Here is a 21,737-nt window from a genome sequence, read left to right on the forward strand (position 1 = left end):
GTATATGTGTTTTAAACACCTTGTTTTACATATTGGTTCATTCCACTGGGAGGAGGAATACAATTGCCAGCCTGCAGGGCATTATAGCACATGCACATGTGTGGGGACCATTTGTGTAGTAGGTGGTTCAATTAGTTATTTATTTATTTACTTCATTATTTATAGTAGTTTTTGTGGGAGTCAGCACAGCATTTTTATGTTTACACTCACACATTTGTTTTCCGGTACACATTTGTGATTTTGCTAGCAGAAGCTAGTCTAAGGCTCCATGTACACTGCAGCTGATAAACTCACATTTAGGAGCTTTTCTGCATTTTGTTCAGCAGCCCCTGAACTCTCCCTAATGTTTTCCTATGTGTCCATGTACACTATGTCGTTTACAGGCAGTTGAGTTTACAGTCATTATTTTGAACGCACCAAACTTGCGTTCAGGAGTAGATTTTATCAGCATTTCAAATGCCAAATGCTTGTAAACGCGGATAACCATGTTTATAAGCGTTTGCATTTGGAAACATTTTTTGACTCTTCCATTTCCAGATGCTGTCCAGAGTTTTTTTTTTCATCATGAAAAATGCATGCAAATCGTTTTCTCGAAACTCAAATGGACTTGGTACACCATACTTTGAGGTTTCGCATGAAATAAAATATGTTCGACACTTCTGCAATAATTTCTGCACAGAAATGAGCTGGAACACATCCAAACACCACAAAAAAAAAAATAAAGCTAATCTCAACAAATACTGCTCTCTCTGCTTCTGCTCTCTCTATTTCTCTTAAAATGTCTGAAATAGTTAATTTTTTTACTGTTTTTCAGTGCATTCTGGGCATTTTGGAAGGTCTCCTGAGGTTATCTTTAAAAAACGCTTCTAAACACAAATGTTCATAAACGCGGTATACAAACGCGATTAAACAGACTTTTTTACCTACATTTTCCAGCAGTCAGTTTCCATCGTTCAGAAGGGTTCCGTGTGCATGGAGCCTGATTGTTTAGTCACACAAAGGGTTAACTGTGCTGTGTGTGTTTCACATTATGTGCTGTGTGCATTTTAACTGTGTAAGCATGCTGCTTTGTACTGCTCTGCTATGCAGAGCAATACAAAGCAGCATGGGGGGTAAATCCTCTAGAGGGCAAGTGTTTAATTTTAGACAAAACCTTGTTTGTCTTGGAGCAGATGGGTCTTCCAGTGTCATTCTTTAGACTAGATTTTGTTTCCTCTTCTACACTGCTTCTCCCTATCTTGGTACAATGAGATTATTGAAGTCCTTACAATGAGGTTATTCCAGCCACATAAGGAATAGACTGCTTCTGTGCTGCACATAGGTACTATATCTATTTATTTGCTTCCTATAAGCAGTTTAGTGAGGACAGACCTACATATCTTTTTTTTTTTTTTTTGGGGCTTCGTTTTTCTGTTGGCTGGGTTTCTCTTCTCCAGTAAATTAACATTTTATCTCTCTCACAGCCAGCTATCCAGAGTTCAAAAGCTAAGTAAATATATTTCATTTAAAACTTTTTCGCAGAACTATTATTCATGTTCTGTGCACAGTTTGGTGCGTGGTAAACAAAGCACGACCATCTAAGATCTCCTAAATGTTACATACTGGGTTATCTGCACAAGCAAATGTTGGGAATTGCTTAATATTCATTAGACCCTGCTCTGAATAGAATTAAATCTTCCAACCATGACAGGTGCCACAATATGGTTCACATCTCAAGAAACTTCTATTTTTTTTTTTTTTTGTAAGGAAGTTTACCTTTGCTAAACTACTAATAAAGAATTTCTGATGGCAGGCCAAGCTGTTTCCTCTCAAGCAATATAAGCACAGCAGGGCTCCTGAGATAAGTGCTGAGCAGTGAAAATTAGTTCCACAACACAAATACTGTAAATATTAAAAACAACACATACAGTTTGGGAATATTTTTTGTTTTTTCCCTTCCTCTACTATTTAAAATCTCGATGCTTTTTCTGTCTTCATTATTTTACAGCGACACTTCTTCCAGTCTGACCAAGCAGGACATTAATCTTGCATTCTTGGGTTGATGTGTTTGAAATGCACGGCGTGTTTGCTGTTTTGATAGCAGCATTGCACCAATGGTACTTTACATTCACAGCGTCTGACACAGCTAATGATGGCTGCTCCCCAGACGTTTATGGAGCTGTTTGTTGATTTGTGTGCTAGTAGCATTCACAAGTAAAAGATTAATTTTCTTGCCGTGGATTCCTATATAATTTCTGTTGAAGTTGTCGAGTTAGACCTAAATATTAAAGTTTAATGGACAGTATAATTGATCAGCGTAGCTTAGCGCTAGATACAGGATTGAACGATGTGGGGGTGATTGTTGAAACTGTGTACAAAATAAGAGCGTGGTATTCTCAGCAGGGTCTTCCAGACTGCAGACCTAGAGGCTAAATTATTCAAGATGGAGCAAAGGGAAAGTAGAGCTATAAATCTATTACAGGCCAATGCACACCTTTGTCTAAGGTGTATTTTTTTTTTGAATACTCAATAAGAAAAGTTGGGTCACAAAGTGTAAGCCCCACTACCTGGAATAGTATCATTCTCATAAACTACATAGAAAGGGAGCTTTACTGTAAATATAGGCTTTGCAATTCAGAAGCAATAAAGTTACCGGTGGCTAAATTGGTAGAAAACAAAAATACAAAATAGCTCCTTACAATGCTGTGTGGCTATCTGCCTTTTTAACATTTATCTGAAGTTTTCTACTTTGACCCCTTCACGCCGACGTATGTGGGAACTGACTAACTGCTACTGACTTCCCAATGACACTAATACAGTGATCAATGCTCATAAAAAGCACTGACATTGTACTAATGACACTGGGCAGGAAGGGGTTAACATCTGTAGTGATCAAAGGCTTAACTGTGTGCTGTTATACAACATGTTTTGTGCGTGTTTTACTAGGGAAACATGCTGCTATGTATTTCTCTGCTGTGCAGAGAAATGCACAGCAGCATGTTGTTGCTGGCAGGAGAGAGAACTGTGTTGTTTACACACAGGTCTCTCCCCTGTCAGTGTTACTCAGCGATCGCTGGGTGCCGGCAGAGAATCTCTGGCCGGGACCCGGTGATTGACATCTGCCAATGATGGCATGGGTAGGGTGGAGTGCGCGCCCCCTCCCCGGAAATGCAAATCACGTTTATATACGTGCGTTTGCGCAGTCCTGCCAACCTGTAGCAGTATTGCTGCTATAGGACGGCAGGCAACTGGTCAATATAACGTTAACCCCTTCATGCCGACATCACACAAATATGCGGCCTCATAAAACTGGGCTTTTTTCCTTTGGGCCACATATTTGCGTACCTGTCTTTGTGCTGGGAATGCGCCGCACAGCGCGCTCCGAGCACAAAGACTGGGGTGTTACTGAGAGCCCTGGCTCCCTTTCTAATGATTGGGACCCGGGACTCCTGATTCCAGGTCACATGATTGCTGTGATAGTCTCTGATTGGCTATCACAGTGATCAGTCACTGTACAGCCCACCGCCCTTGTTTTTTTTTTCTTCTCTATGAATGGAGGAGAGAGATACATTGCATCTCTCTCCTTGCATAGAGGGAAAAAAAACTGTTAACAAAAAAAAAGATAAATAAACATTAGAAAATAAAAGAAAAAATACGTTGATCAAGGTTTGATCTAGTTCAAGGCCAGGGTTAGTGTTTGGGTCAAGGTCAGGGTCAAAGGTCAGCATATATTTAAAAAAAAAAAATGGTGTCTGTGTGTTTTAGGTACAAAAAAACAAAATGCACACTATTGCTTATGGGCTGTTGTACAGGTACAAACAACAAATAAAATACACATATACAGTATTGCTGCGATCGTCAAGAGCTGGTAAATTTATTTTGGGTTGTTGTTTGGTGGTAGGTTATGGTAGTAACAAGAAACACACAGCTACATTTAAAAAAAAATATATTTTTTTTTACTATTTTTGGGCTAGTTTTCCTTTTGATAAAAAAAACAGGAGATATCCATTACTATTTACCACCAAATGAAAACTCAATTTATCTTGAAAAAAACAAGGTATAATTCACCTGGATGTACAAAGTGGGGCAGCACAGTGGCTTAGTGGTTAGCACTTCTGCCTTGCAGTAAATGGGTTCAATTCCCAACCATGGCGCCTCCTGCATGGAGTCTGCATATTCTCCCTGTGTTCGTGTGGGTTTCCTCCGGGTACTCCGGTTTCCTCCCTCACTCCAAAGACATGCTGGTAGGTTAATTGGCTCCTGTCTAAATTGTCCTAGTTTCATCCCTGGCCATGCAGGATCTCCTGCATGGTAGGGGTTGGGGAAAGACCTGGCAACCTACCCTGTAAAAAAAAAAAAAATAAGAGAATTTATGGAAAAAGTCACTTACGAGTGACGGCCCATGCAATCACCAAAGGTCGGATATGACTGGATAGATAGATGGATGGATGTACAAAGTAGTTGTGCTGATATGTACGGTTTTACTAACACATGTCAAAGTTGCAATATTGTGCTTAGGCGTTAAGATTTATTTTACCCTTAGGCGTGAAAGGAACATGTCCAAAAGAAAAGGGTCACATGACCATGCTTGGTCTTATCCCCTTGCTCTGCAGTGGCCTGTAGGAGGTGTCAGGTCGCATGTCTTTGCGACACTAATTAACCTATAGGATCCATTATACCTTTCTAAACTAATACGCACAGCATTGCCTAATTAATGTGATCAGTAAAAGACAGTAAATCAAATGTTGTGTTTTACATGTGTTTGCAGTCCAGATCACACTGACAGCAGAAGACATTACCCATCATACTGCTTTTGGATAAGTGGATAATACAGTACACCTTATTATCCAATACAACAAGGAATACAGCAAGTCGCTATGAAAAAACAGTGCCTTTACACATACAGAGCAAAACTACAACATACAGTATATTATTAGCTGCTATTCCTAGGATTCAATGTTAAAAGGGGGCTGGCTTTGCAGTAACGTTTTCTAATCCAGATGAAACTGTCTCTATGCAAGTTGTATGCACCACATAAGATAATGATTAATACCCCTTGTAGTCCTGGGTGCAGATCAAAAAGGTTTTGCAGGAAACTGTGGAAGAGTGTCTGGTGCAGTGCATTCTAGGCTAGGTTCACACAATGAATTGCACATCTCATTCCTGTACAATTCACATGCAATTCAGGGGAGAAATTTCGGCTTGTTCAATCTGAAAATTGCACCAAAGTAGTGTATGTTGTATTGTAAATCTACTGTAACTGGAACACATAGTAGTTTTGTACCATGTGATCTGGGGCAGGCAAATGCACTGCATTTGTGACCTGTGTTTGGGATGTCATTAAGATGTACACTGACACCTGCTGCAGATCTCAAGGGCAGTGCATTTTGAATGTGGTGTGGGAAACATGCATTGTCAAGTCACTGCTTTGTGCTCTGCCCCTCCAGTGCTAACTGGAGCACAGGGCTGTGGAGGGGGCAGGAATGGCTGGCTCAGGATCTCAGTGGTGCGCTGAGAGGTTGAGGCGGCTGCCGATCAGGCATCTGGGCTGATCCCAACATTATTGTTGGGATCCCTGCTGAGCCTGGACCCGGCTGTGATGCCATCCAACAGTGGCTGAATCTGGGTCACAGGAGTGCATAACTAAGTGCACTCCTGTGACCCACTGGGGAAGTTTGGCCAAAAGAGCCTTGGCCATTTTTCCTTTAAAGTACAGATCCACTTTGAAAATATAATTTGGCATCTACAAAGCCCCCCCCCCAATGAGTTCATGAACTCAGTCGTAGAACAGTTTTTTAAAGCTAGGCAGCACAGTGGTTAAGTTGTTAGCACCGCCACTTATTAGGACTAGGGTCGGCAGTACAAACCCCAACCACAGCACTACCTGGAGTTTGCATGTTCTCCCTGTGCCTGCATGGGTCTTCTTCCACACTCTGAAGACATGCTGGTAGAATTGTCTCCTGTCTAAACTGACCCTAATATATGTATGTATGTGATTTAGGGACCTTAGACTGTAAGCCCCTTGAGAGCAGGGACCGATGTGAATGTACAATGTACACTCACTGATCACTTTATTCAGTACACCTGTTTAATTTCTTGGTAACACAAATTGCTAATCAGCCAATCACATGATAGCAACTCAATACATTTAGGCTTCTAGTCGTGGTGAATATGACTTTCTGAAGTTCAAACCGAGCATCAGAATGGGGAAGAAAAGGGATTTAATGACAGAATGTTGCATTGTTGTTGGTGCCAGACAGGCTGGTCTGAGTATTTAAAAACTGCTGATCTACTGGGATTTTAACTACACAACTATCTCTAAGGGAGAATGGGCAGACTGGTTGCTGTGACATTCAGATGGTAGGGTCAGAATTTGGCATAGACAACATGAAAGCATAGATCCATCCTGCCTAATATCAACGGTTCAGGCTGGTGGTGGTAGCGTAATGGTGTGGGTGATATTTTCTTGGCACTAGCAAGGTGTGCCTAAGAAAGTGTCCGGTGAGTGTATATGTAAAGTGCTGAGTAAATTGTCAGTGCTATATACAGTAAGTACCTGTAATAAAGACCCTTAAAACAGAAATGAAAACTTGTAAGTAAAAAATATGCCTTGGTATCCACAAAAAATAAAAGGCAAAGAACTCCTGGAACAATTAAATGCATGGGTGTTTTACGAATGTTTTCACCCAAATGCAAACAACTTTCACCCGGGATTCAAACATTTGTTACATAAAATTTCTCTTTAAAAAAAATGTGTGAGTCTTGGTTGAACATTGTGCAAATCTTGAATAAAAATAATTGATAAACAGGAGGAGTTGAAAAGAAGGAGGTGTATTCAAAAAATACAGGAAAACGTTATGTATATAAAAAAGTCCCAAAAAAAAGTTGATTGTGTGATCCAAAATGCAATAATTTGTGACTTTTTGTGAATCCTTGTAATGGTAAAGATGTACGCTCACCTCCTTACAAGCCTAACAGATAGGCTTATTGTGCTTTTTGTTCACATAAATGGAACCTGCTATGATTTGCTGCAGCATAACATAGGCGTTGGGTGTCTCCTAAGTGCTCTGCAGCTCTTGCCTCCTTGTCTGCTCGTTATCCCTGCAGGGATCTCTCCCTCCTTCAGCTGCTATGGTTCTCCTCCTTAATCCTCTGCTAGATATTCCTCGATGTAATAGAGCAAAAAAAGAAACATGGACATAGTGCTTTATCCTTTATAAGTAAACCTTTATTAAGGTGCCCAAAAAATGCACTCACATGGTATAAATACAAACAGCACTTTGTAAAATCAATATCTTTGTCTGTGTTTGCCTCACAGCGTGTGTACTCACCGTTATCCTCTGGTGTCGAGTGACATCGTAGCCCCTCCCCTACGCGTTGCTCCACAGGACACATGGCTTCATCAGGGGGTTGTAATTCTACTCCTGATGAAGCCACGTGTCCTGTGGAGCAAATCATAGCAGGTTCCATTTATGTCAACAAAAAGCGCAATAAGCCTATCTGTTAGGCTTGTAAGGAGGTGAGCGTACATCTTTACCATTACAAGGATTCACAAAAAGTCACAATTATTGCATTTTGGATCACGCAATCACCTTTTTTTGGCACTTTTTTTTTATATATATACTTTTTTCTTGTATTTTTGAATGTTCAAAGGGACGTTTTTGTCTAATAACGCATTTCTTTCTGGGGATTATTTTGAGATTCACGTTTTGTATATTAATGTTATAATTTAATCAAGTTGTTATTTAGTTTTTTTTAATATACTTGTTTTATTGTTTATTTTGATTTGATTGATATTTGTAGTATATTGGGAGCGCGACATGTAGAGTTTTTTTTTTTTATATTGTGATAGGTTGCCACCTGTGCAGTCTATCTGTGAAACTTCCTGGCTACTAAATATTCCACGGCCAACTGTTAGTGGTATTATAACAAAGTGGAAGCAACTGGGAACAACAGCAACTCAGCTATGAAGTGGCAGGCCATGTACAATGACAGATTGGGGTCAGCGCATGCTGAAGTGCACAGTGTGCAGAAGTCAACAACTGTCTGCAGAGTCAATAGCTAAAGACCTCCAAACTTCATGTGGCCTTCAGATTAGCACAACAACAGTGCATAGAAAGCTTCATGGAATGGGTTTCCATGGCTGAGCCAATGCTTTCAAGCCTTATATCGCCAAGTGCAATGCAAAACTCTAGAGCAGTGGAGACATGTTCTCTGGTGTGACGAATCACACTTTTCTGACAATCCGATGGATGTGTCTGGGTTTGGCGGTTGCAAGGAGAACAGTACTTACCTGACTGCACTGTGCCAAGTGTAAAGTTTGGTGGAAGGGAAATTATGGTGAGGGGTTGGCCTTGGCCCCTTAGTTCCAGTGTGAAGGGAACTCTTAAGGTATCAGCATACCAAGACATTTTGGACAATTTCATGCTACCAACTTTGTGGGGACAGTTTGGGGATGGCCCCTTCCTGTTCCAACATGACTGTGCACCAGTGCACAAAGCAAGGTTCTATAAAAGCATGGATGAGCGAGTTTGGGGTGGAAGAACTTGACTGGCCTGCACCCGATAGAACACCTTTTGGGATGAATTAAAGCGGAAAATGCGAGCCAGGCCTTCTCGTCTGACATCAGTGCCTGACCTCACAAATGCTCTTCTGGAAGAATGGTCAAACGTTCCCATAGACACACTCCTAAACCTTGTGAACAGCCTTCCCAGAAGAGCTGTTATTAGCTGCAAAGGGTGGGCCAACTCAATGCTGAACCCTACAGACTAGGATGCCATTAAAGTTCATGTGTGTGTAAAGGCAGGTGTCCCAATACTTTTGTATATAGTATATGTGTATGTGTAAGTTGCCCATGGTAAATATCAACTTTTATCATCTGCAACCACTGGAACAATAGTGATAAATTGAAACCGAATAGTTGTCATAAAAAATCACTCCATTTTATTCTACAGCTAGATATGTATGGCACGCAGACCTGCCAAGCAATTTCTTTTAATTATTGGTGCACAAATATGCTAACATATCACCTGAGCCTGCATGTCATTCAGCGGGTAAACAGCTGGTGCCATTTATTTCTCAGATTTTTTTATTGGAAAGAAGATTAGTGATCAGCTGATGAAATCCATCCAGGTCAATTGATAATTTTCCTGAGGGCAGATGCTGCTTCCCATTGGTTGAGCGGAAAAGGTTTTTAGTGATGGTGAATCCTGTGCACTTGTCCAGTTAATAATATATCTTCAGAATATTTCATTTTCAAACAGTAAGTGTTTTCCAGTGTTGTTTTTAATAATAATATGATGTTGCGTGTTGGCTTTTGTAACTGCTGTTACACCTGCCCTCTATCTATCCATTTTTGAATAAGCTACATTAAACTCCCTTTTAAGTCCATGTGAAATCACCAGTTCCTAGAAACAGAGATTGAGGGTAATCCTCAGAACACAGAATTTACAGCTTTCATAGAGCTCTATGTAGAATGTTAAATTAAAGCACCATGTTCTGCTCACAATCAGCTCAGCAGTGACCTTCAACAGCCATCTAAGACATAAATAGGATGAAGAAAATAGCTGCAGCTGATGACCTCACATACTTGATCTGTATTTGTGTGCAGAAAGGGGTAAGATTGCTCTTCTGATTCTGAATTGCTGTTTTCTTTCTAAAGAAGAACATTGTAAGTTTGCATTCCACTGGGCTTATGTGATAAGGCAGTGCAAAATGCAGTAACATAAATGAACCAGTTACTCTAGTTTCAGTTTACCTTAATACGTTCACTGAGAGTGGAATGTTGATTGTTGCATTGGGATAAGATACTTGGCATATTGCAACACAAATGTTATTCTACCCTTCCACCTTTGTCTGCCTTTGTAATACAGAACTTAGTATGGCTATAAATATCTTGTCACTCTCTGGCCTGCCCATAGCCAGATATTGTTCATATCCTACATCACCTTATATTCCTACAATGTATATTCCAAGTCCTTGCGCATAGGCTAGCCTTGGCCTTGAAGAATAATGGCTGAACTGTATTCAGCTTAGTCCATGTGCCTAGGTGATCACTGAAAACCTATCTCTTCAGGGAAGCCTATCCTGCCCTCTGCTAATACTGGATTCCTCTACTCTTCCAACCAATCCATCCCCCACAGTTATTACTTATTGTACCATTAACCCCTCCCTCCTAGATTGTAAGCTCCAAGGAGCAGGGCCCTCAAATCCCTCTTGTATTGAACTGTATCATTACTGTATTGTCTCCCACTATAATGTAAAGCACTAAGCAAACCGTTGGTGCTATATAAATCCTGTATAATAATAATAATAAAAATTATTCTCAATGGCTGGGTCCAAGGCATGCTCAAGGACTTGTAAACATTAAGCAGGGTTGGCAGTAAGATGATTATAATAAAATATGGGGTCTGTAAATCCATTAATATATTTACAAGAAGGTGGTAGGCTTATTTTTTAACTACAGTTTTACTTTAAATGTGATGCTATTGGAATCATAGTGGGGACAAATATAGATATTACCCCCAGGATTTAACCCTAAATAGGGTTTTGTCACAAAAGAGAAGACCTTGTTTTTATCTGGCAAGATAGCTGTTTCAATGACTTTGCAAACGCAGTTTTTTATCACCCCCTTGAGCATTATTGCTGTTGAAGACTACTATGCCTGTCGGTGCTGGGCTGGTGCTTTGAGAGGGGTCCTATTTTTTAAGGTTCTTTTTTAGGATACCTACCTATTGCTGATATCAAAATATTGCAGGCCACACATGCTCACAGCTCTCTAATCATGAGGATACTAGACCATATGCCAAGTGTACAGAGCTGGTTGTATTCACTTAAGGTTTTTTTTTTTTAATGTGAGAAAAGTAACCGTCAAGGAAAAGAAAAGAAATTGGAAAAGCCAGCTATATTAAATACTGTCCAATATGTACTTGCAAACACAAGTAATAAAATAACACAATCAGGAAAATTGCTGGCAGAGCGGAGATTTCATTAATACTGCATCCTATCTCTAGTAAAGGGCTTGGAAGAATAGAAGTTTTGTATGTGATTTAATGATGAGTGACTAAAAAAGTGTAACCAAAAGCCAAAATAGTAACAAAAAAAGAGTATTAACAAAACAAAATGTTATTCTGTTATAATCTTGATCTGCACTGCAGAGCTAGAAAACAATAGGGTTAATTTACTAAAACTAGAGAGTTTAGAATCTGGTGCAGCTCTGCATCGGTTTCCAGGTTTTTGTCAAAGCTTAATTGAACAAGCTGAAGTTAGAATCTGATTGGCTACCGTGCATAGCTGCACCACATTTTGCACTCTCCAGTTGTAGGAAATCAACCCCCTTGCTTCGATGATGTTCTGAAAGCAGAGCAGAGCTCTTCACAGTTCCTCTACTAGGTGGTGTCTTCCTTGATAGGAACCCGTTTCTGATGCGCAGACTATGGGGGTCATTTACTAAAGCTGGAGAGTGCAAAATCTGGTGGAGCTCTGCATAGAAACCAATCAGCTTCCAGGTTTTATTGCCAAAGCTTAATCGAACAAGCTGAAGTTAGAAGCTGATTGGCTACCATGCACATACTGAGTGCACCAGTTTTAATAAATCTCACCCTATGTGCCCTTGTTATGTTATGCAGTGCTTATCCTGAAAGGAAGTAATCACAGTGATTGTTATGAAAGGGGATTATTGTATTGTGCACAATGGTTTTAAAGACACACTTCCGTTACTATTGGAATTCTTCTGGCGGTGCCTTTTATGCTATCCTCTGTACAAACTTGATATGGTTCATCTACGGAATCTCATTTTGGTTGGTTCAAATTTTCATAGTCAGTGGGGTTAATTTACTAAAGGCAGATAGGGTGTCTACTTTGCAAGGGAGCATTCTTCTTAGCTTAGTGAATGTGGTCAAAATACCTAATTATGTGCAAGAAAAATAAACAAAACCGTATTTTTGCTTGCACATGAATAGATGATAAAAGCCAGCAAAGCTTCACCTTATTCACTAAGCTATCGGAAATTCCCTTGCAAAACAAACGGTCTATTTGCCTTTATTAAATCAACCCCACAATGTCAAGTATATAATGATGCATTGTATTGCATTTTAAAATGTCCTCAGATGGAAAGTGATTAAAGATTCTGGTAGGACAAGCTGGATACTTAAGTTGGTAGTTTTCCTGTTACATCCTTGTAGGTAATTGCTGGTCTCCTGCCAAACTGAGGTGGCTCCTTATTTCTGGGAAAGGGACGGCCTCTGGAATGATTACCTGTTTAATCCTCTTCTGTTAGTCTAGATGCTTATGTGCCCCGGATTAAATGTAATGACAATAGCAAAAATCTGAACCTAGAAACCGTTTTTGTAAAACCGAACAAATAACAGTGTGTTGTTTTTCTTTTATTATTGCATTTCAAAAGTCTCTTATATGCATGCAAAGATTTCACATCTTGGCCAGGATTTACTGCTTTCTGTTAATACCTGTTTACAGAAAATACAGAGAATATCGTGTTTGTTTCCAAACAAAAAGTTATGTATCCTCCTTGTTACTTTTTGTGGTTTAGTTTTTGTCTTGGATATATATAACTATTTTATGATTTTTTTTATTACAGAACTTTAAATGGTGGAAAGAAAATTGGAAGTATTGAAGTGAGTTTGGTGAAGATGGGGGAGATACAGAATGGAGAAGCGGATCACATCACGACAGACGCACAAGGACAAAAGGTAGTGAACATTTTATGTACAATTGGTTACAATCCTGGTTTGATGAACAATGGTTAACTAAAATAAGAGCAAGTGGCCGTTCAACCCTTCTGGGTTATATTTTCATTTTCCCAGTAAATGAAATCTGACTGAGCATTAAAGCCATTTTGCTTTTGGGTTTTTCTAGTTTTAGTACTCAGCCACAGAAAGCTTTTAATATTTCTACTCTGTTCATTATTACTAATTATGTTTGTCATCTGGTTTATAGGAGCTCATTCGTGGCATGTAATGATGTAATGTAGCTCCATGATTTTTTTTGTAAAGTATATGTATAACACCAAATGGCACATAGAAAGGCTTTGTACAGAGCAAACAAACAAAATTGTATTTTCCAAACTTTGCAAATATATGTTGAAGCCACACGGTCTCATCAAGGTCCTCTGTAAAGTGTAGTCCTAACTCTAGTCCATGAGCCTTCATATTGGAGTGATGGATTGATTATAGCCAAGTATGACTGGAGGCAGTCCATTCCTCCTTAAAGGCTCAGGGACACACCAGAAGCCTAGCAGAGCACAATGGCAGCTGAAGGCATCTAATGTGTTGTCGCGCCATTTCCTTCACAAGACAGTGAGGCTTCAACATATATTTGCAAATTTTGGCCAACTAAAACCTCTGTTTTGTACATAAATTGTTAGTGTAATTTTTGACCTGATTGACCAGGCTGATTATATGATAAACCCAGTTTTATATTAGCATTGCTATCATCTTAAAGGTAAACTTAAAAGTGCCATCAGGATGTGCACAGTCTCTTCAGCATAACTCCTACTTCAGCCATTACATAGGCCAAGGCCAAAACATAATGTTGTACTTCCCAACTGATTCTCATAATGATAGATATGGAGTCCAGATGTGGCAGTGTAATGCTTTTGTTGTGACCTTGTGGTAAAGGGGCAGAACAAAAATGACTACAATATAACTGAATATGAACAATATTTTCAATATGCATTAATATAAAAATAATTTAGTTAAAATTATTGTAAATGTTTCTTTTTTTGTATTTGTTTTCTTAATAAACAATAAAATTGTTATACTTACCTGCTGTGTGCAATTGTTTTGCACAGAGGAGCCCTGAACCTTTTCTTCTGGGGTCCCCCGTTCTCCTGGCTCCTCCTCCACCCTTCTGAGTGAACTCATAACAAGCCACTTGCTATGGGGGCACTCGAGCAGGTGCCCTTCTGAGCTGGGCTATGTGTTTCCATAGACACACATCTTGGCTTGGCCCTGTACCTGTCTCCTCCTCACAGGGTTTGATTGACAGCATAATGAGTCAACGGCCTCCATGTCCAGTGAGGAGAGAGCTTTACTGCTGCTCTTGGACATAGTGCAGGATTGAGATTGGGTTCAGGTAAAAATTTAGTAGGAGGGTCTAGGACGAGCAGCTTTTAACAGTTTTTTTTTTTTTTTTACCTTTAAGGTAGAAAACCTTTAGCTTTTATAACAATTTTGATATATTGGCACAGAGGGCCAGTAATATTTACTCATTATACAGTACATGTAGACTCTATCTTTGCACCTTGCCGATGCTCTTATATCTATGCATGTTTAGCAGGAAAGGTTTCTCTTACAGAGAATGAGATTTGGTAATGCTGACAAACTGATTATTGTGAGGTGTAGGGTAAAGTTATATGCTTTAAAAGAACCCTTCAATTGAGTACAAAACATGCAGAGGTTATCTTTTGGCCTTGTTTACACAGTTCCTGATGCCCATATACTATGAACGGCCAAGCTTTTCGGCATATGTAGTCTCAAGGTGCTGCATTCTGGTCCACTTCCCAGCACCCACTGGCCTGTTACTTTGGGATGAGTGGCTGTGTCTGGGCATCTGACTAGGGAGACCATAAAAAATGGCAATGCACAGTGCATAGGCTACCACACCCAAGAACAAGGCCTTAGTAAGGAAAGCATTTAAAAACAATCTGTATATCCAGAAATATAAGCAGCAGGTCTGAGCTTTTTCTAGCACATGTTGATGATATCTCCTCTCCCTCCAGTATTCTATTCCTTTAATGTGACAGGCGAACTTCTTGGTCAAGAAGGAAGCCTTGGCAGTTTGGAGAGAATGGGGCCAAGCTCGGCTTTCACAGTAAAATGTAAGATTTGTACATGCAGTCAGCTGCCAATATCTCTGAATCTTCTGATCATTTTGATATACAATTGTCACTGACAACTGTTAATGTATGTTCTCAACATCCGCTTCAATTTAAAAGTTAGATGCTAGTGATTAAATTTACAGAAGTCACACAAAATTGGAATATTGGTTTTGGGGGATGTAGCCTTTCTGTTCTGCCTTTTTTAGATTTTCCAACATTATGTCTTCATTGTTGTATCTTGCTAGTGTGACTGGCCCTTTTATTATTCTACACTAATATTGCCCAGGTGTCAAACTTTTGACAGTTTTGTAAATGATTAAAAAAAAGTGCTCATTTCCTTATTATACTGTCAAATGTTGCTTTGATTTGAATTATTCAGACTTGAATATCTACAGAAGGGGAATATCTAAAATTATGCTCCAGCTGTGTTTTTATCAATAGGTAAAATGTTCTTTTCGAGCACGTATCTTAAAAATATTTCTCATCGACTAAGTCAATTTGCATAGCAATTAGATTACAGGCGATAATAAATGATCATGTTTTGCTACACCTGCTTGAAAATTGTCTTTTCACATGAAATCACGTTGATTCATGATTACGTATATGGTCGAAGTTTATGAGAATGTTAAACTTTAGGAAAACATTTTGCAAATCAACTAAGGCTTCAAAGACTCCAAATAAAACATAAAGGTTGGATTTAGTGTAGAGACTGGAACACAAGGTTAGTGATTAGTATACTGTATGTATTTACAGTATGATAGTTATATGTATTTTGAAATAACAGTAGCATATTGTGTACAAAAAAATATTACTGAATAGATTCCTTGGAATGTCCATTATTTTGAAGGCTAATTCCACAATTAAAACTTAAACCTTGAGATGTATACATTGAGCACATTGCTGTAGTGAACCAACACATCCAGTAATCTGAGAACCCTTGTTAGTGATCCAGGATAGGAATTCTCAAACATACCCACTACAGGCTCCTCTCTAGTTTTCACATTCAGAAAACCTACTGTAGTCAGTAGTAAGAAGTCAGTCAGGACCAACTAGATTTAAGCTTGCCGTGAAAGCTTTAATTTGATTCATGATAAATGAAAAAGGGAGAGGAAGTTTTCACAGCGCAAGCTTTTGGTGGTATACTTGTACTCTACACTCCCAGTAACCCTGTAAAATGTTGTAATCTGGCTAAGATTAAATGGAACTGATGTAAAGATCGAGTGAGCCATGTAAGACTGCGCAAACTTTGTAATTTTGGCACAACTGCACTGCTTGATTAACATTAGAAACTCACCAACTGTTGTACTTGTTACCCTGATGTCATATTTAATGTACATATTAGGAATAGTTTTGGTTATTCACGATATATGTTACTGATTAAACAAGTCAAAAAACACATTTTAAATATTTTTATCTATGAATTTATCTATGAGAGAGGTACACCCAAAATTACAGAGATACAAAACAGAGCAAGGAACTAGGCAGACATGTGCTCATTTATGTGGAGAGTTATGGCGCAGAAGTGTATGTGACCAACACACTGGAAGGAAATTGTTTAGGGGTCCGGTTAAGGTGGTGGAGTGGTTCCAAAACACTGTAGTGCAGCACCTCTCAAGAAACTGAAGATACTCTGTGGTGACAAGGACAGCAGAGGGTGCATCTGATTGTAGCAGTATAAAAACCCATTTATTTACTTGGCACTTGGCAACTTACAAGACAATGTGGTGATATTAGGCATATACATATAGAAACAGCATTCAGGTCAGCTTCCTGGGGTTGAACCTTCACAGAACAGGATGAACTTCCTTGGGAGGGATTGCAGCACCTGTAGCTGTAATGCTAAGGAGCCACCATTGAGGGCAGCAGATTAAGTGTAGCAATAGGTGAATGAAAAGCTAAGGAAGGTCATCCTGGTCTGCAAAGGTCCATCCCCAGAAGCTGACCCTGAATGTATATGCCTGATATCACCACATTGTCTTGTAAGTTGCCAATTGTCATGTGAATAAATTAGTTTTTATAGTGCTGCACCCTCTATCTTATCTAGATATGTGCTTATTGGCTTTCTGAGACCTCTAATTATTAGTGGTAGTGTACAACTGTAAAAAGTTTGACTATCCATTGTGATGTCCAAATCAGATATATAAAAGTTATCCAGACTGGTGTTCCCTACCCATATTGTTCGTAAGACAACTGGAGTAGTCTTTTTAATTGCATGCATGCTCTTATGTATCCCCGGATATAATTGCAGTTGATCTCTTGGCCTCTACCATTGGGGGATTAACACACATGTAGTTTATCAGCTGAAAGGGCCTTGGATAAGCATTCTATGCAGATAATTTAAATCATATGGTTTCTGTTACAGGGATCGTTTGTTGAAAATATTGTTTTACCTAATGAGAAGTACTATAAAATATTGTCTGAAATTCATTGTTTTCGTGTCTTTGCAGTGTGCTTTAGTGTGTGAGTGTTCATCGCCTGAAACATTAAATGGGATTGACAATCTGCCTCTACTAAATGCAGGTATGATATGATGTATGCTTGCCAGTGCTTGTACTTATGGTTCTATGGTTCAGAAAGCCCAGTTGTAGCCAAAATGTTTTTTTTTTAATGTGTTGAATAATGCATAGAAGGTTTACAATGTTTGATTTGCTGTTATTGATGTTTGCAACTCCGTTGGGAAGTACACATATCACAATTGTACAATAGGGGTCCCCAGCACACTTTCAAACTAGCTAGCAAAAAAAAAATATTCTTTTTAACTACTAAGGTTAAAGTGTTCTCACACCTCAGCCATACAAAATGAACAAAGCATATCCCACCATAGTCTGTACCAGGACCGTCTTTAATATTGATTGGACCCTGGACAAACACTTTCCTGCCCCCCCCCCCCCCCATGCAATTTCAGTCTCTACCCCAACATCCTAAAAAACACACACAAACTTATGTAAAACAAAATTAATAATATAAACATAAAGAACTGGTCCACACTCACTGATTGGCCCAGGCTCACTGATGGGTTGATAGAGGTTACCGCACATCCTTACTGCTCACTAATTGGTTACTACAGGTTACTGCACATCATTACCGTTCACTGGTTGCTGAAGGTTACTGCACATGATTACTGCTCATGGATTGGTTTCCATAGGTTACTGTGCATCGTTACCACTTACTTACTGGTTGGTAGAGGTTATAGCACATCATTATGGCTCACTGATTGCTTGCTGAAGGTTACAGCACATCATTTCCTCACTGCCTGCACACCATGCACTGGAAAGGTTAGTTGACCCACCAATAGACAGAAGAACAGTCCTAGAGCTTGTTATTAGCAATGAGCAGAGCAGGGCATACACAATTATAAAGGTTAGGTAGGAATAGAGCCCAATGTGAACAGCATCCCTGAGGATGGGCTGCCAGGAATAAATGACTAATCATGCCGCCTGCAGTAGAAGGACTGGCCATGAATAGAGAAGTCATACAGGACAGGTGAGACTTACACAAAGCTTTTCCTTCCCGTGCAGCTCGTTGTCGAGAGTCCAGAGGCAGCCCGCACCTCTCTCTCCTCCACGTCCCCACCTCACACAAGTCAGCACAGCCCCGGCCATGCAAAGCAGCACCTGGAGCCCCACCGTCTGCCCTGCCAACCCTGCTGTCTGAGCCAGGCCACCGTTCTCATTAGCCCTTTGCACTGTCCATCTAACATTGAGCCGCTGCTGATTAGGGGTCACATCGGTGCAGAAGGCACCGCTCTGTTAGGTGTGCATGGACTCTTTCTCCAACACTCTGCAGTCTCTGCCTATCAGACCTGCAGCACACAGCTAGAACACGTCACTCGGCTGTGCACTACAGAAGTCTGACGAGTGTGGGGGCGAGGGAACACAGAAAGCCGCTCTGCTTCACTCCATGTCTCGACTGCTCCGGTCCTGCAGCTCCTGACAGAGGGAAAAGCGGGAGGCTGTAGCACATGCAGCCCACATCTGTGCTTCTCGTCCGTCAGTGTGGCCACTTGTATTAACCTGGCCGGGCAGCAAGCGGGAGGGGAAACTGGCTGCACCAGATACAACTTGGAAACTATTTGGGGGCAGTGTGGGCTCAAGGGGATGCTGCTTTGGGCCCCAGAACAATGACAGGGCCCAGGGCAGCTGCCCCTTTTGCCCCATGTTAAAGACAACCCTGGTCTGTACTAGCCTGAATCCAAAGCACTGAGTCCGGTTCCTCTTTCATCTCACCTCTCTCAGCTATCTGCATCAGTCCCTCCTAATAGACTAAACCAACACCTCAGCCTCCTGGGAGATGGTCCAATTCCCCCCCCCAAGCACACAGTAGATGGCCCTTCTGCCCCCCCCCCCCCCCCAACACACAGCAGATTTCCCATCCCCCCCCCCCAACAGCATTCAGCAGATTGTCCATTCTCTTTCTCCCAGCACACATCACATTGCCCATCCCCCCCCCACAACACACAGCAGAAGATTCATATTTATTTCTCTGAGCATGTGTAGGGGGGGGGGGGGTTGTCACTATTTCCTCAAACTAGCTCTCAGATTACACTCAGCTCTGTGCACTAGCTCTGCAGAGTGTGTGACATGAAATCCACACCCTGCTTTCTGCTGCTGAGACAAACCATTTGATCTGTGTTGTAGTTGGCTGAACAGCACAGATTGCTGCAGATAAACAGGTTCAACTTATGTTGGGGGATTTGGTATATGTAAGGGTTTACAGCCACTTTAACTACATGTTGAAACCACACTGTTGTGTCAAGGCACCTATAAGTGTGGTCCCTAAATGCATGTTCAGATGTGCATTTCAGGCAGTTAAGCTGTGATTTTTCTGCCCACCCCCTGAACAGGAATATGCAGTTTCCTGGGGTTATACGCAAGCTGTGGCAAAAAATAAACTGCATGTCGTATTCAGCAGATGTTACCACTTTCGAACGTGACCCATTTAAAACAGAAGTATTGGGATTTAGTTTTTTTTTTTAAATCATACTTACTTAGGTGGATGCAGCATCTGTCCCCTGCTGGCTCTAAGTGTGAGGACTCAGCGATCATATGACCACTGAAAGCTGAGTTCTCACAGCCGCTCTGAGCAGACAGCAGCCTCTGTCACTCACTGCTGTCTGCTCTGCCCCCCACTGCACTCACTGGAGCTCTGGGACGGAGGGATTGGCTGGCTCAGGCTATCAGCGACTCTTTGAGAGGCTGAGCCAGGTGCCGCGCCAGACTCTAGGGTGAATCCTGACTTTAAAGTCGGGATCTTTCTCCAGCCTGAACTGGCTGAGTGACATCAGTCGACAGTGGGCTTCAGCCTGCTGTCAACTGAAAACGGGTCACAGGAGTGCAGAAACGATGGCCGTCGCACATGTGATCGAACCCTACCTCTATATAAATTTCTCAACTTTGAGCCATTTATAGCAGTGCAGAGAGAGCATGCTCACCTAGCGGCAGCTCTATTCTCCTTTAAAAGTACAACACCACACCAGAAGCCCAGATATCACGTTTGCAGGGCATCTTCACACTTCCAATGTGTGTTGCACCCAATCCAAAAAAACATGGCAGCTGCTCTAATTTGAATAAAAAGGGAAAAAAGGTTCACATAGGCACAAAACAGTACAAAAAGGGTAGTGCACATAGCACAACACGTGACAGAGGTTTACCCCAATCTCTTTACATGTGAAAGTGATTTTGTAGTTTTTAAAATATATCCAAACATTTAGACAGGAGTTGGGCTTTAAGAGAGAGTTTACCCAAAACTGGTAATTCAGTTTTTGATGTACAATGGACACAAGTGATATTTCATTGAAGAGGAACTCGAGGTATGGATATACACAGCTACATTGCTCCAACCTATACAATATGTAGCCCATGCCCCTGGAAGCTGTAAATCACTGATATAGACACTGCTACTCCAGTGATCGTCGTCCCTTGGGAGGACCGTGCGGATGACATCACGTTTCCATTGATCGAAATAGTGGTATACTGATCCACACACTGCTCCAGGATCATCATTATAGTAAGGCAATTGCATTATACATACAGGGCCTGTGCTTTGCCTTGCATTACACAGTGTGGTGACAATTTGGAGCCTATATTGGGTTGACTGGTCTATGCTGCTGAGGACGATACTACCAGCTTGTGCCTTAAGAAGAACATTACTGAATGTTCATCATACCTGGTGCGGTTGTGCACCTACTGAATGTGAGTGCATTTCTTATGGTTCATTGTACAACAAACATTTTAAAGGTTAAAGCACAATGTTGAGCTTTTGTTTATGAGGAATATGGCTGACCCTTAGTCTGTTATCTGGAGGAGGCATCCTTGGAGTTAATCTTCAGCAAGCTGAACTTCAGAGTCCTGTACGTTTGGGACCAAAAGTGCAGTTAGACCAAAACATTTTACAATGTGAGGTCACACTGCTGGAGATGAGAAGATTTATGGTGGAGGATAGTTTGCACTTGAATCCTGTGATAGCTGCACATGGTGGCCATTTATCTCAAGGAGGGTCCACAGCAGAACACCAATTGATTGGACTTTGGTTTATATAATAATTGTTTTTTGAGTCACTATCTCTGTTTTTTTTTAGTTCACTGTCCTGTGTTTTTGGTTTAGTTATATTCTGTAGGGATTGTGCATTTTTTGATTAGGTAGCACAGCACTTTTTTTACACTTACATTATTTCAGTGAAGTCACACGTCCCACCTCATCCAAGCAAATAATGATTTGCATTCATTCAGAAAATGTAAACCATTTTCTGAATGGTGCCTGTGCTGAGTGGCCGACCTCCTGTGTTCAGAATGCTTTAGGCCAGCTGTGCAGCACAGGACCCGGAAACAAGTGGTGAACAGTGGAGTAGTGGTGACTACTACAGTGATTTCCAGCTTCCAAGCTGGACCAATGTAACTATGAAAAACTATATCATACCTGAAATT

The 21,737-nt window shown here is 40.7% G+C and overlaps 1 protein-coding gene across 5 annotated transcripts in view; it reads left to right on the top strand.

Moving 5' to 3' along the window:
- INPP4B (inositol polyphosphate-4-phosphatase type II B) overlaps window positions 1-21,737 on the top strand; it is an 823,047-nt gene that overhangs the window by 502,326 nt on the left and 298,984 nt on the right. For all 5 annotated transcript variants that reach the window (XM_089693869.1, XM_089693867.1, XM_089693868.1 and 2 more), the window contains 2 exons: window positions 12,575-12,686; window positions 17,263-17,335. In XM_089693869.1, the coding sequence (XP_089549995.1) occupies window positions 12,575-12,686; window positions 17,263-17,335 (185 nt within the window). The remainder of the gene's footprint in view (window positions 1-12,574; window positions 12,687-17,262; window positions 17,336-21,737) is intronic.

The sequence above is a fragment of the Staurois parvus genome, unplaced genomic scaffold (genome assembly GCF_062004578.1).
Source record: "Staurois parvus isolate SC_StPar_1 unplaced genomic scaffold, SC_StPar_1.0 ptg000639l, whole genome shotgun sequence".
In the NCBI taxonomy this organism is placed as follows: Eukaryota; Metazoa; Chordata; class Amphibia; order Anura; family Ranidae; genus Staurois; species Staurois parvus.